Raw genomic sequence first — 13650 nt, forward strand, 5'->3', positions numbered from 1 at the left:
TACAACTCTGCCGAGCAGCTACGTGGTCAGGGGAGAACACGTTTGTAAAATTCTACAAATTTGATATCCTGGCAAAAGAGGACCTGGAGTTCTCTCATTCGGTGCTGCAGAGTCATCCGCACTCTCCCGCCCGTTTGGGAGCTTTGGTATAATCCCCATGGTCCTTTCAGGAACCCCAGCATCCACTAGGACGATAGAGAAAATAAGAATTTACTTACCGATAATTCTATTTCTCGGAGTCCGTAGTGGATGCTGGGCGCCCATCCCAAGTGCGGATTATCTGCAATACTTGTACATAGTTACAAAAATCGGGTTATTATTGTTGTGAGCCATCTTTTCAGAGGCTCCGCTGTTATCATACTGTTAACTGGGTTTAGATCACAAGTTGTACGGTGTGATTGGTGTGGCTGGTATGAGTCTTACCCGGGATTCAAAATTCCTCCCTTATTGTGTACGCTCGTCCGGGCACAGTACCTAACTGGCTTGGAGGAGGGTCATAGGGGGAGGAGCCAGTGCACACCACCTGATCCTAAAGCTTTACTTTTTGTGCCCTGTCTCCTGCGGAGCCGCTATTCCCCATGGTCCTTTCAGGAACCCCAGCATCCACTACGGACTCCGAGAAATAGAATTATCGGTAAGTAAATTCTTATTTTCAGGTTTATATAAAGAAAAAACAATGCGGATGTAGGTGATCAAAGTGTACCAGATGCCTCACACTTGTGCCTCATGACTCAGTGATGTTACTGGATTCCAAGTTACGGACAAGTTGCATTCTCAAGTACTATTTCAGCTAACAATATGGGCTGTGTGTAGGTGGCAGGTACACTTTAAAAAAAATTGAAAGTGCAATTTATCATATGTGCAGAAGATCTGTATTGCGACATCTTTCGTGTTCAGCCATATGGAGTATAATGAGGGACAGAAATAAATTAACCACAACTTTGCAGGCTTTTCTAGCATTAATGCGCTGTATCCAATAACAACCAACCAGAGAACGCCTTACATCCATTTGGAGCTAACCAGACTGATAAAAGCCAACACCTAATTGGTTGTAATCAGTTTCACCAAATTGATGTTAGTAAGCCCACTTGCATCCGAATCACAAGCAGTTGTTTGCATGGACAATTACAGAGGAAAACAAGAATTGGCAACACAGATAAAAGGACATACAGTTTTTGACATAAGGAAGAAAACCCTTTCATTGAATGGGGTCAGTGGCTCTTCTATTGTGTACTCACATTAAGCTTAAAGTGAATGGGTGAGACCCACCAGAAACCACTGTTGTAAATAATTTAAGGGACATTTAGACTGTTCCTCATACATAGGCACAGATCTATGGTCATACCCATGTACAAAGGTGTCCTCATACACCTAGCCACAAGTCACCTGATGCGAGTGAGCTCGAAAATACATCACGTCCTTTGCCCGAAAATACATACCCTCCAACTGTACCTTTTTAGAAGGTACAGTACCTTTTTTTTTTTTATGGTCTGTACCGATTTTTGGCTCTCCTAACTTCCATTGAAAGTATAGGGAAAGGGCGTGGCCCTAATGGGTTTCGATTTTTGCGTGTAAAATGTTGGAGGGTATGGATTAGGACTCACCAAGAAACTGCACTGATCAATTTGATGTGTGACACTTGCATATCTGTTTTCCGCCCGAGTCTCTATACGAAGCACAACTGAACCTGCCACGGAGGCCGCTGCATCGTAGCACTTCGTATCCAGATTCAGTTGCACAATAAATAAAATGATGAATTTAAACACAATAAAAATATAAAAAAAAAAAAAAGGGTCTCAAAAGAAGAGCACAGGATACGGACACTCACCTGTGCCAGCACTCACTAAGTGACTGCTCAGAGACTGAACTCCGTACTCTATAACGGTGGGGTGTACAGTGTCCAGTTATATGTGGAAGGGACTAGGGGGTAAATCTACTAAAGTGTGAGGGTTTTTTTTTTTAGAAGTGGAGATGTTGTCCATAGCATCCAGAGTCAACTTATGACTCATTTAGCACCTCATAGAAGAGAATAGGTAGAATCTGATTGGTTGCTATGGGCAACCTCTCCACTTCTTAAAAAAAACAAAAAAACTCACATTTTAGTAAATTTACCCCTAGGAGAGGGAAAAGTGCAGCCTAGACTGTTGCCCCTGCGTTAGATCTCTTCTTACAAATAAGTGAATCCTTTGAGCGACTCACTGCATTTACTATGGGAGTCGGGAGATCTGTAGGGGGCCTATAAAAACATAGAAAAGAAGGGGGTATCAAACTCTAAACACTAGAGTGGACAAGTTGCTCAGAACAACCAATAAGATTCTAGCTAGCATTCACCAAGCCAATTCTATAGCTAGAAAATGAATGGTTGTTATGGGCAACTTTGATACATCTCCCCCTATGAGACCAATTGTTCCACTACATGTAATAGCTCCGCTGCTTTGCCATCTAAAGATATGACCGATGCTTTCCTAGTTTTAAACAAGAATTGTACAGAACGTTCATGACCATGGGCCTGATTCAGAGAATGACGCCAATTTACGTGCAGCTGAGATACAGCACGCAGCGGATATATGCTAATGCTGCCAATGTACTGAGACGCCTACCGTCGGCCTCACAAATATCAGCATCCGCGAGGAAACATGCAGCGGTGCGCGCAAATCCTCAGATAACCGACCATTTAAGAAACCCCATGATAGCGCAGAATGCCCACTGGCGCCATGTTTTCTGCATACAGCTGTAGGCTGAGACGCCCCGAAAACCCTTGTGACTCGCCTGCATTCTGTCACTCACCTTGTGAATACTTACTGCGAGCGACTTTACAAACGTACCTTGGCGCTTGCGCAATTCGAGCACAAAGCAAGCGCAGTCGCCCCATAATCGATCAACTGCATAAACATAAGCTTTGTGTACATCTCTGAATCAGGAGCCATGTTTCTTTAAATAGGCACAGGGGGAAATAATAAAATGTAGGAACTGAAGCCATCTCATAGCCAATACCGAATATAAGTAAAATGTGAAGACTTAAACTGGGGACGCCTGGCCTGAGCACACAGTGAAAGGATCACTGTCCAATTTAAACAGACGTGCCAGCCCACTTCGCTAGAATGATTATCAGTCATCAAGTTAATTTTAGGGTGACATTTATGACAATATCTGTACTTACACCCAGTACAACCTGTACTATCAATGTAAATCCAACTTCAAGTCATGTTATTTAATGGTATTTGATCAGCAATGTTTTTAATTGGGAGCATAATTAATCTTTTACCTTCCAGACCCTGCTTATCGTCTTCTGAAGAGGAGGTGGTGTTGGTGGAGGACTCGCACTTCCTCTTTAAAGCTGGGATGTTGTAGCTCTCAAGGTACCTGTGAAGACAAAACAAGACTGGATTGTAATCTGTGTCGGGAGCTGAGGGGACACTTTACCATACACATAGTGGCTCTATAATAACAGATGGCAGCCACTAGCTGAATGCATTTAGTTGACCAGAACTAATGTGTGAAACATACAAAGCTAGCTTCTTCTATTAGCATTCTGTTATCACACTGGCATCATCGGATAAGGCAGCACTATTACCCAACCTACGTAGGGCCAGTCATATTAAAAGCGGACTTGTTGCAAATTAGGATAACTAAATAAAATCATTCTGTTGCACAGACTGTGTGTCTGTTTTGCTCTTGTTAATTAGGAGTCTTGTATGCCTAAATTTAAATCAATAATTAACCCCTCTGCTCTCCTGTACCCGCTGTCTGAAAAGCCAGAATGCAGGCTTGTGTCATCATTCTGCCTCCAATATAGTACATTTGATATTATACATTGATATACAAAAGACACAATCGCTGCAACAGAGTTTAAGCTAGCGCAGAAAGAGCCCTGTATGACAGAATTGGTCAGCTGCATGACTTATGGCAGTTTCACCCACCTACACCAACACGGCAAGGAAATGGGTGTTGGTGGCTGGTCCCGCCCACTGTAGGAGGAGAGACAAGGCTATTGCAAAACACCCTAAAGACAAATATTACTAGACCCTTACTACAACAGGTGCCAGCAACACAGCATGGACAGAGGGCAAAGAACTTCTAAAATGAATACCCCCATCTAGAAGGCCATTACTGATCTGCCATGACATTCAGCAGAATTTGTATTCCAGAATACGGTGGCCCAGTCATCTTTATATAAACCTACTTAGCTGTAGGGGTTGATAAAAAAAAAAATGTAAAATTCAGGATCCAGTCACATCTAGGAGGATGGCACCACTGGTATCATTAGAAATTGCTTGCAATAGTTAGGAGCCCTCAGTAATTTGTTAGGAGCACTGGCAGCCCAGCTCCGGGCATTTGTTTAGACCTGGATTAGAAGTCTGTGTATTAAAACATAAAGAAACTATTGTAATTGACATTTCACGTCCCTGTTATAATAAGAATTTACTTACCGATAATTCTATTTCTCATAGTCCGTAGTGGATGCTGGGGACTCCGTCAGGACCATGGGGAATAGCGGGCTCCGCAGGAGACAGGGCACATCTAAAAAAGCTTTTAGGTCACATGGTGCGTACTGGCTCCTCCCCCTATGACCCTCCTCCAAGCCTCAGTTAGGTACTGTGCCCGGACGAGCGTACACAATAAGGAAGGATCTTGAATCCCGGGTAAGACTCATACCAGCCACACCAATCACACCATACAACTTGTGATCTGAACCCAGTTAACAGTATGATAACAAAACGAAGTAGCCTCTAAAAAGATGGCTCACAACAATAATAACCCGATTTTTGTAACAATAACTATGTACAAGTATTGCAGACAATCCGCACTTGGGATGGGCGCCCAGCATCCACTACGGACTATGAGAAATAGAATTATCGGTAAGTAAATTCTTATTTTCTCTAACGTCCTAGTGGATGCTGGGGACTCCGTCAGGACCATGGGGATTATACCAAAGCTCCCAAACGGGCGGGAGAGTGCGGATGACTCTGCAGCACCGAATGAGAAAACTCCAGGTCCTCTGTAGCCAGAGTATCAAATTTGTAAAATTTTACAAACGTGTTCTCCCCTGACCACGTAGCTGCTCGGCAAAGTTGTAATGCCGAGACTCCTCGGGCAGCCGCCCAAGATGAGCCCACCTTCCTTGTGGAGTGGGCCTTTACAGATTTAGGCTGTGGCACGCCTGCCACAGAATGTGCAAGTTGGATTGTGCTACAGATCCAACGTGCAATCGTCTGTGTAGACGCAGGAGCACCCATCTTGTTGGGTGCATACAATGTAAACAACGAGTCAGTTTTTCTGACTCCAGCTGTCCTTGAAATATATATTTTTAATGCTCTGACAACGTCCAGTAACTTGGAGTCCTCCAAGTCGCTAGTAGCCGCAGGCACCACAATAGGCTGGTTTAAGTGAAATGCCGAAACCACCTTAGGGAGAAATTGAGGACGCGTCCTCAATTCTGCCCTGTCCGAATGGAATATCAGATATGGGCTCTTGTATGACAAAGCTGCCAACTCTGAAACTCTCCTGGCAGAAGCCAGGGCCAACAGCATGGTTACCTTCCATGTAAGGTATTTTAATTCTACCGATTTTAACGGCTCAAACCAATGAGATTTGAGAAAATTTAGAACCACGTTCAAATCCCACGGTGCCACTGGAGGCACTATTGGGGGTTGTATATGTAGTACACCTTTGACAAAAGTTTGTACTTCAGGCACTGACGCCAATTCCTTCTGGAAGAAAATTGATAAGGCCGAAATTTGAACTTTAATAGACCCCAATTTTAGGCCCATAGACAATCCTGCTTGCAGGAAATGTAAGAATCGACCCAATTGAAATTCTTCCGTTGGAGCCTTCTTGGCCTCACACCACGCAACATATTTTCGCCAAATGCGGTGATAATGTTGTACAGTCACTTCCTTCCTAGCCTTAATCAAGGTAGGAATAACTTCCTCTGGAATGCCCTTTTCTTTTAGAATCCGGCGTTCAACCGCCATGCCGTCAAACGCAGACGCGGTAAGTCTTGGAACATACAAGGTCCCTGCTGAAGCAGATCCCTTCTCAGAGGTAGAGGCCACGGATCCTCCGTGAGCATCTCTTGAAGTTCCGGATACCAAGTTCTCCTTGGCCAGTCCGGAGCCACCAGTATCGTTCTTACTCCTCTTTTCCGTATAATTCTCAGCACCTTTGGTATGAGAGGCAGAGGAGGGAACACATACACTGATTGGTACACCCACGGTGTTACCAGAGCGTCCACAGCTATTGCCTGAGGGTCTCTTGACCTGGCGCAATACCTGTCCAATTTTTTGTTGAGGCGAGACGCCATCATGTCTACCTTTGGTTTTTCCCAACGGTTCACAATCATGTGGAAAACTTCTGGATGAAGTCCCCACTCTCCCGGGTGAAGGTCGTGTCTGCTGAGGAAATCTGCTTCCCAGTTGTCCACTCCCGGGATGAACACTGCTGACAGTGCTATGACATGATTCTCCGCCCAGCGCAGAATCCTTGCCGCTTCTGCCATTGCACTCCTGCTTCTCGTGCCGCCTTGTCGGTTTACGTGGGCGACTGCCGTGATGTTGTCGGACTGGATCAACACCGGCTGACCCTGAAGCAGCGGTTTTGCCAGACTTAGAGCATTGTAGATCGCTCTTAGCTCCAGTATATTTATGTGAAGAGACGTCTCCAGGCTTGACCACACGCCCTGGAAATTTCTTCCCTTTGTGACTGCTCCCCAACCTCGTAGGCTGGCATCCGTAGTCACCAGGACCCAGTCCTGTATGCCGAATCTGCGGCCCACTAACAGATGGGCAGTCTGCAGCCACCACAGGAGAGACAACCTTGTTCTTGGTGACAGTGCTATCCGCTGATGCATGTGCAGATGCGATCCGGACCATTTGTCCAGCAGATCCCACTGAAATGTCCGTGCATGGAATCTGCCGAATGGAATCGCTTCGTACGAAGCCACCATCTTTCCCAGGACTCTTGTGCATTGATGTACTGACACCGTTCCTGGTTTTAGGAGGTTCCTGACAAGTTCGGATAACTCCCTTGCTTTTTCCTCCGGGAGAAACACCTTTTTCTGAACCGTGTCCAGAATCATTCCCAGGAACAGCAGACGAGTTGTCGGGGTCAATTGAGATTTTGGAAGATTCAGAATCCACCCGTGTTGCTGGAGCACTACCTGGGTTAGTGCTACACCGACTTCCAGCTGTTCTCTGGACTTTGCCCTTATCAGGAGATCGTCCAAGTAAGGGATAATTAATACGCCTTTTCTTCGTAGAAGAACCATCATTTCGGTCATTACCTTGGTAAAGACCCGAGGGGCCGTAGACAAACCAAACGGCATCGTTTGAAACTGATAATGACAGTCTTGTATCACGAACCTGAGATACCCTTGGTGTGAGGGGTAAATTGGGACATGCAGATAAGCATCCTTTATGTCCAGGGACACCATGAAGTCCCCGTCTTCCAGATTCGCTATCACTGCTCTGAGTGACTCCATTTTGAACTTGAATTTCTGTATGTACAGGTTCAAGGATTTCAGATTTAGAATAGGTCTTACCGAACCGTCCGGCTTCGGTACCACAAATAGTGTGGAATAATACCCCTTTCCCTGTTGTAGGAGGGGTACCTTGACTATCACCTGCTGAGAATACAGCTTGTGAATGGCTTCCAAAACCGACGTCCTTTCTGAGGGAGACGTTGGTAAAGCAGACTTTAGGAACCGGCGAGGGGGAAACCTTTCGAACTCCAGCATGTAACCCTGAGATATTATCTGCAGGACCCACGGGTCCACTTGTGAGTGAGCCCATTGATTGCTGAAAATCTTGAGTCGACCCCCCACCGTTCCTGGGTCCGCTTGTAAAGCCCCAGCGTCATGCTGATGGCTTTGTAGAAGCCGGGGCGGGCTTCTGTTCCTGGGCAGGGGCTGCGTGCTGCCCTTTCTTACCCTTTCCTCTGCCTCTCGGCAGATAAGACTGTCCTTTTGGTCGCTTTTTATAGGAGCGAAAGGACTGCGGCTGAAAAGACGGTGTCTTTTTCTGTTGTGAAGGGGTCTGAGGTAAAAAGGTGGATTTGCCGGCAGTTGCCGTGGTCACCAGGTCCGAAAGACCGACCCCAAACAATTCCTCTCCTTTATATGGCAATACTTCCATATGCCTCTTGGAATCCGCATCACCTGACCACTGTCGCGTCCATAAACTTCTTCTAGCAGATATGGACATCGCGCTTACTCTTGATGCTAGAGTACAAACATCCCTCTGAGCATCTCGCATATAAAGAAAAGCATCCTTTAATTGCTCTAGAGTCAATAAAATACTGTCCCTATCCAGGGTCTCAATATTTTCAGTCAGAGAATCCAACCACACTACCCCAGCACTGCACATCCAGGCTGAGGCTATTGCCGGTCGCAGTATAACACCCGTATGTGTGTATATACTCTTCAGTGTAGTTTCCAGCCTCCTATCTGCTGGATCCTTGAGGGCGGCCGTATCAGGAGACGGCAACGCCACTTGCTTTGATAAACGTGTGAGCGCCTTATCCACCTTAGGGGGTGATTCCCAGCGCGCCCTAACCTCTGGTGGGAAAGGGTATAATGCCAACAACTTCTTTGAAATTAGCATTTTTCTATCGGGGGTAACCCACGCTTCATCACACACATCATTCAATTCCTCTGATTCTGGGAAAAATACAGGTAGTTTTTTCACCCCCCACATAATACCCCTTTTTGAGGTACCAGTAGTATCAGAGAGCTGCAAAGCCTCCTTCATTGCCGTGATCATATAACGTGTGGCCCTATTGGAAAATACGTTTACTTCCTCACCGTCGACACTAGATTCATCTGTGTCGGTACCCGTGTCGACTGACTGAGGTAAGGGACGTTTTACAGCCCCTGACGGTGTCTGAGATGCCTGAACCGGTACTAACTGGTTTGCCGGGCGTCTCATTTCGTCAACTGACTTTTGTAATGTGCTGACATTATCACGTAATTCCATAACCAAAGCCATCCATTCCGGTGTCGACTCCCTAGGGGGTGACATTACCATCATCGGCAATTGCTCTGCCTCCACACCAACTTCGTCCTCATACATGTCGACACACACGTACCGACACACACAGCAGCCACACAGTGAATGCTCTATTGAAGACAGGACCCTCCTAGCCCTTTGGGGAGACAGAGGGAGAGTTTGCCAGCACACACCAAAAGCGCTATACAGTATATAACAACCCTAGAAGGTGTTGTTTTTATATATGCGCTCTCAATATATATTTATATCGCCAATTTATGCCCCCCCTCTCTTTGTTACCCTGTTTCTGTAGTGCAGTGCAGGGGAGAGTCGTGGGAGCCTTCCTCACCAGCGGAGCCGTGCAGGAAAATGGCGCCGAGTGCTGAGGAGAATAAGCTCCGCCCCTTTTCCGGCGGGCTTTTCTCCCGGTTTTTCTAATAAACTGGCCTGGGTTAAATACATACATATAGCCTTAATGGCTATATGTGATGTATTTATTTGCCTCTAAGGTACTCTATATTGCTGCCCAGGGCGCCCCCAGCAGCGCCCTGCACCCTCCGTGACCGAGATCCGTGAGCCGTGTAGCAACAATGGCGCACAGCTGCAGTGCTGTGCGCTACCTCTATGAAGACTGAAGTCTTCTGCCGCCTGTTTCCGGACCTCCGTTCTGCCGTTCTTCAGCGTCTGTAAGGGGGATCGGCGGCGCGGCTCCGGGACGAACCCCAGGCTGACCTGTGTTCCGACTCCCTCTGGAGCTCAGTGTCCAGTAGCCTAAGACTTCAATCCTCCTGCAGGCAGGTGAGTTGCAAGTCTCTCCCCTAAGTCCCTCGTTGCAGTGCTCCTGTCGCCAGCAGGAGACACTGATTAGAAACCTAAAAAAAAACTTTTCTAACTAGCTCTTTAAGAGAGCCACCTAGATTGCACCCTCTCGGACGGGCACAAAAACCTAACTGAGGCTTGGAGGAGGGTCATAGGGGGAGGAGCCAGTACGCACCATGTGACCTAAAAGCTTTTTTAGATGTGCCCTGTCTCCTGCGGAGCCCGCTATTCCCCATGGTCCTGACGGAGTCCCCAGCATCCACTAGGACGTTAGAGAAATTACAGTTACAGGAACCCGCCTTTATTTCCCCCTAATGTTACAGTGGATGTGCCACAGGCAGGTCTGCGCCAGTTCCCCCCCTCCTTGCAAAAAGAGATACAAAGTGAAGAACCGAGGGAGAAAACATGTACTTAGGTCTATATTTAAAAGCTGAAATAAAAATCCCCTGCATGGATCTTAAAATTTACAATCACTTAACCTAAATATAAAAATATTTTACAGATTATGATTATTATTATTATTTTTTAATTATTAAATGTTACACCAAGTATGAACGATGCTTATGGGGACAAACATTTGACATTTTAAACAGCACACTGTTGGTTTACTTTCATACATAGGGTGAAGTTTGTATTCAGCCCATAATCAAATTGACATAGGCTTTCTATATGATCTTCTCACAAATAACACTTTGGTTCTATTTAATAAACTATTTTATTTTAACAGAACTTAGGGCCCGATTTCAGAATTTTCAATATGCAACAATTTGAGCCCATGACAAACGACGACTGTTTCTTTATGCAGGTTTCTGTGCTGCTCTAACTATGGAGAACCCCTTAACTCATGATGTGACCTACGCCTGGCCGCCACTACAACATGAGAATGCCGCTTGGCCCTGCCAGTCAGTGTGGGGGAGAATGCGGCCCCTTACCTAATAATACTGTCCACGCAGTTGATTTGCTGGTAGGAGGGTATGTGTTGTCCCTTCCTAGACGCATCACAGGATGAGGCTGCCTGTCCATCCATAACTACGTTTTCCTGCCGAAGTCGCAGGAATGTATTTGGGTTTGGTTTTGCTGTTTAAGAAATAAAATAAGAGCACGTTATTAAACTGTTGGTCATTACAAACAAAACTGACAATTGATCAATACTTCTTAATTATTATTACTGAAACCCGGGACGGTGCACTCATACAAAACACACACACACAAAACAAACAAAAAAGGAGGAAAACAAGAAAAGAAAAAGAAAAAAAGACATGTAAAGACACCCAAAAACACGTTAATGGGTTCAGTTGAAGGGCATCTTTATCAGTGACTGCTGGAAACAGAGTTCCTTTAGGGGAGGGCTAGGGTCTTCAGACCGCCCTTCACCACAAGGCTTGTTGGAATGGGGATCTGTTTTCCCTGGTATCTGCTGAAGTTTCACACAGCGACCAAAATCTTCTGCTCTCTTCTTTGAGGGAGGAGGTTGGGAATGTTCAGGGAGGTGGGAAGAGAACCTAAATGCAGGTGGTAATTTATTTTAGTTCTTTTGACTGTAAATATTAAAAGACGCACGTAGAGAGCATGTTGCAGGACATTTTCTAGCTTCCATAAAGGAGTGCTAGTATTTCTCAGTCTGATAAAAACCCTCCTGTAATCGTTTTTTATGCAAGAAGATGTGACAATACAAAAGCTTTGGGGTGTGAATTTGGGGGATACTGTAGGAATATTACTGGAAGCACTGAGTGGTCTGGGCATCCGGAGAAAACAGAACCTAAGCGGAATCACAGCTAGATATATATATATATATATATATATATATATATATATATATATATATATATATATATATATATATATATATAATGTAGACACTGTTAGGCTGCCGCAGTTAACTGCCGGAACAGAGCACAATTATGTAAGCACAGGCTGAGGGCAGCCCTGGTGCATATGCTGTGCACAGGGACTATTTTAGATTATACATTTCCTGATTGGAAACGATAAGTATAGTGGAGGAAGCCACTGCGGGATGAATATTAACACGGATGCAGCCAATAAAATCACTGCAGACATCGTAGAGAGTCTCTGTGCAGAATTTTTGGCACTGATCCATCTTTACATTATAAGATAAACATGCAATATGTATTTCTATTTCAACAACTTTATCAAATTAGATTTTTTTTTACAGTAGCTGCATCTTAGAGTTGCTGCACATCTTAGAATTCTATTTCATCCAGCAATCATTTCCAGTGAGGTCATTCTACATTCTGGCAGTCAGAATGGGCTAGATGCACCCTCTAGTGGCTGCATAAAATACAAGCAAGTATCTTTATATGACTCAAAGTAAAAATAAAAAAAAATATAGTCAGCAAGATGTAGATATAACCTTAAATAATGAACAACCGTGCTGAAATAAAATGTAGAACCAGAGACGTTCTCACCTTTCGGAATCTCTTTGTCCAGCACCTCCCGTTTCTTGGGTAGAGGTTTACTCCTGGTATCGATGTAGACCTGCTGCCCTAGATTCTTGATGCGGTTAATGTCTGTGCATACTTGTTTTAAAGTCATCTGCGAGTAAACAAAAGTGGTGTAAAGTGCCAGTGACAAAGTGTGTTCAAGGTGAAACACGCAATTACCAGATTTTCCCACCTTCAGATGGTAAACATGCTGGCCGGTACACGTCTTCCTGCAACTTATACTAGCTTGTACATGCCTTAGTGCAACTGTTACTGAACACATTAATCTCCACTTTGGCTTTCCATCCACATCCTTTTAGCCTATATGTTGTACTATAGTACAAACATTTGTTTGTGTAGTAAGGAAGACCTAACATGGCATCTAGATACAATGGTATGTAATGTGGAGATATGTTATATATATCACAGGGTAAGAGGCATGAACAACTCTGTCCAATTATATAAATCACGGGGAAACACAGAACAGGGCTACAAAGAGCCGGGGGTATGCATAAGGGCATACAGGACCTAACACCCAGCTCTGCCACAGAGAGAGATAGAAGCATCCTTCCGCCATGATTAAATTCTGAGGGTTATATTTTATCATCTTCAGGAACATGTGAAACAAACACTTTTAAAGCCACAATGAATACTTGTGCAAAACAATGCGATTGATTTATTAAGGTCACTAGTGAACCATTGAGTCTCATCCTGCACAACAACACTTATACTTTGCAAAGGCCCAAGAATTTATAGCGATTGACTAATTGGGACTAGTTATGGGAGTGAGAGCAGCTGTCAGCTATGCTAGTATTAGTAGCAGTGCACAGTGCTGAGCACTATGGCGCTAGTGCAGAGCTGCAATTAATCAGGCATATGCTACCCTAAAAGAAGCACCTGACACAGACATCACTGCACCACTGTAATCGGATGATGAGGGCAAAGGACGTATGTAATCATCAGCAGGACAGGTTATGTGAGAGGCATAGGCTGGTGTAGTGTGTAGTATAATGTGTTGGAGGCAGGTGCTGCGTGATAACCTGGCTGACTCCATTAACTTTTATTTTAATCAATAATAGGTTGGTTATGGTAAGGTGTGATACGCCCAATGTGTAGAACTGTAAGCGCACAATATCTGTCTGCATAGCTCACGCATCTGTCTGATCTGTAACTTTCTGGATGGCTGTCAGAACTAGTGTATGCCATAAAATGTGCATAACAAAGCTATTGTCCGTTTTACACAAGGCAGCAGATGTAGCCACATGGCTAATAGATAGAAATATAATGTATATTACCCACAGAAGCAAGATTTTCTTTGGGACTATATAGGTTAAATAAGCAGGGAAGTGGAGTCAATATGCAGCAAAAACTCCCTTCTATTTAACCCCACGTATCCCAGAATCTTA

The 13650-nt window shown here is 44.7% G+C and overlaps 1 protein-coding gene across 4 annotated transcripts in view; it reads right to left on the bottom strand.

The window, feature by feature from the left end:
• PER3 (period circadian regulator 3) overlaps positions 1-13650 on the bottom strand; it is a 75071-nt gene that overhangs the window by 27467 nt on the left and 33954 nt on the right. For all 4 annotated transcript variants that reach the window (XM_063943379.1, XM_063943376.1, XM_063943377.1 and 1 more), the window contains exons 13-15: positions 12230-12356; positions 10736-10880; positions 3266-3363 (exon numbers count right to left, since the gene is read on the bottom strand). In XM_063943379.1, the coding sequence (XP_063799449.1) occupies positions 3266-3363; positions 10736-10880; positions 12230-12356 (370 nt within the window). The remainder of the gene's footprint in view (positions 1-3265; positions 3364-10735; positions 10881-12229; positions 12357-13650) is intronic.

The sequence above is a fragment of the Pseudophryne corroboree genome, chromosome 10 (genome assembly GCF_028390025.1).
Source record: "Pseudophryne corroboree isolate aPseCor3 chromosome 10, aPseCor3.hap2, whole genome shotgun sequence".
Lineage (NCBI taxonomy): Eukaryota > Metazoa > Chordata > Amphibia > Anura > Myobatrachidae > Pseudophryne > Pseudophryne corroboree.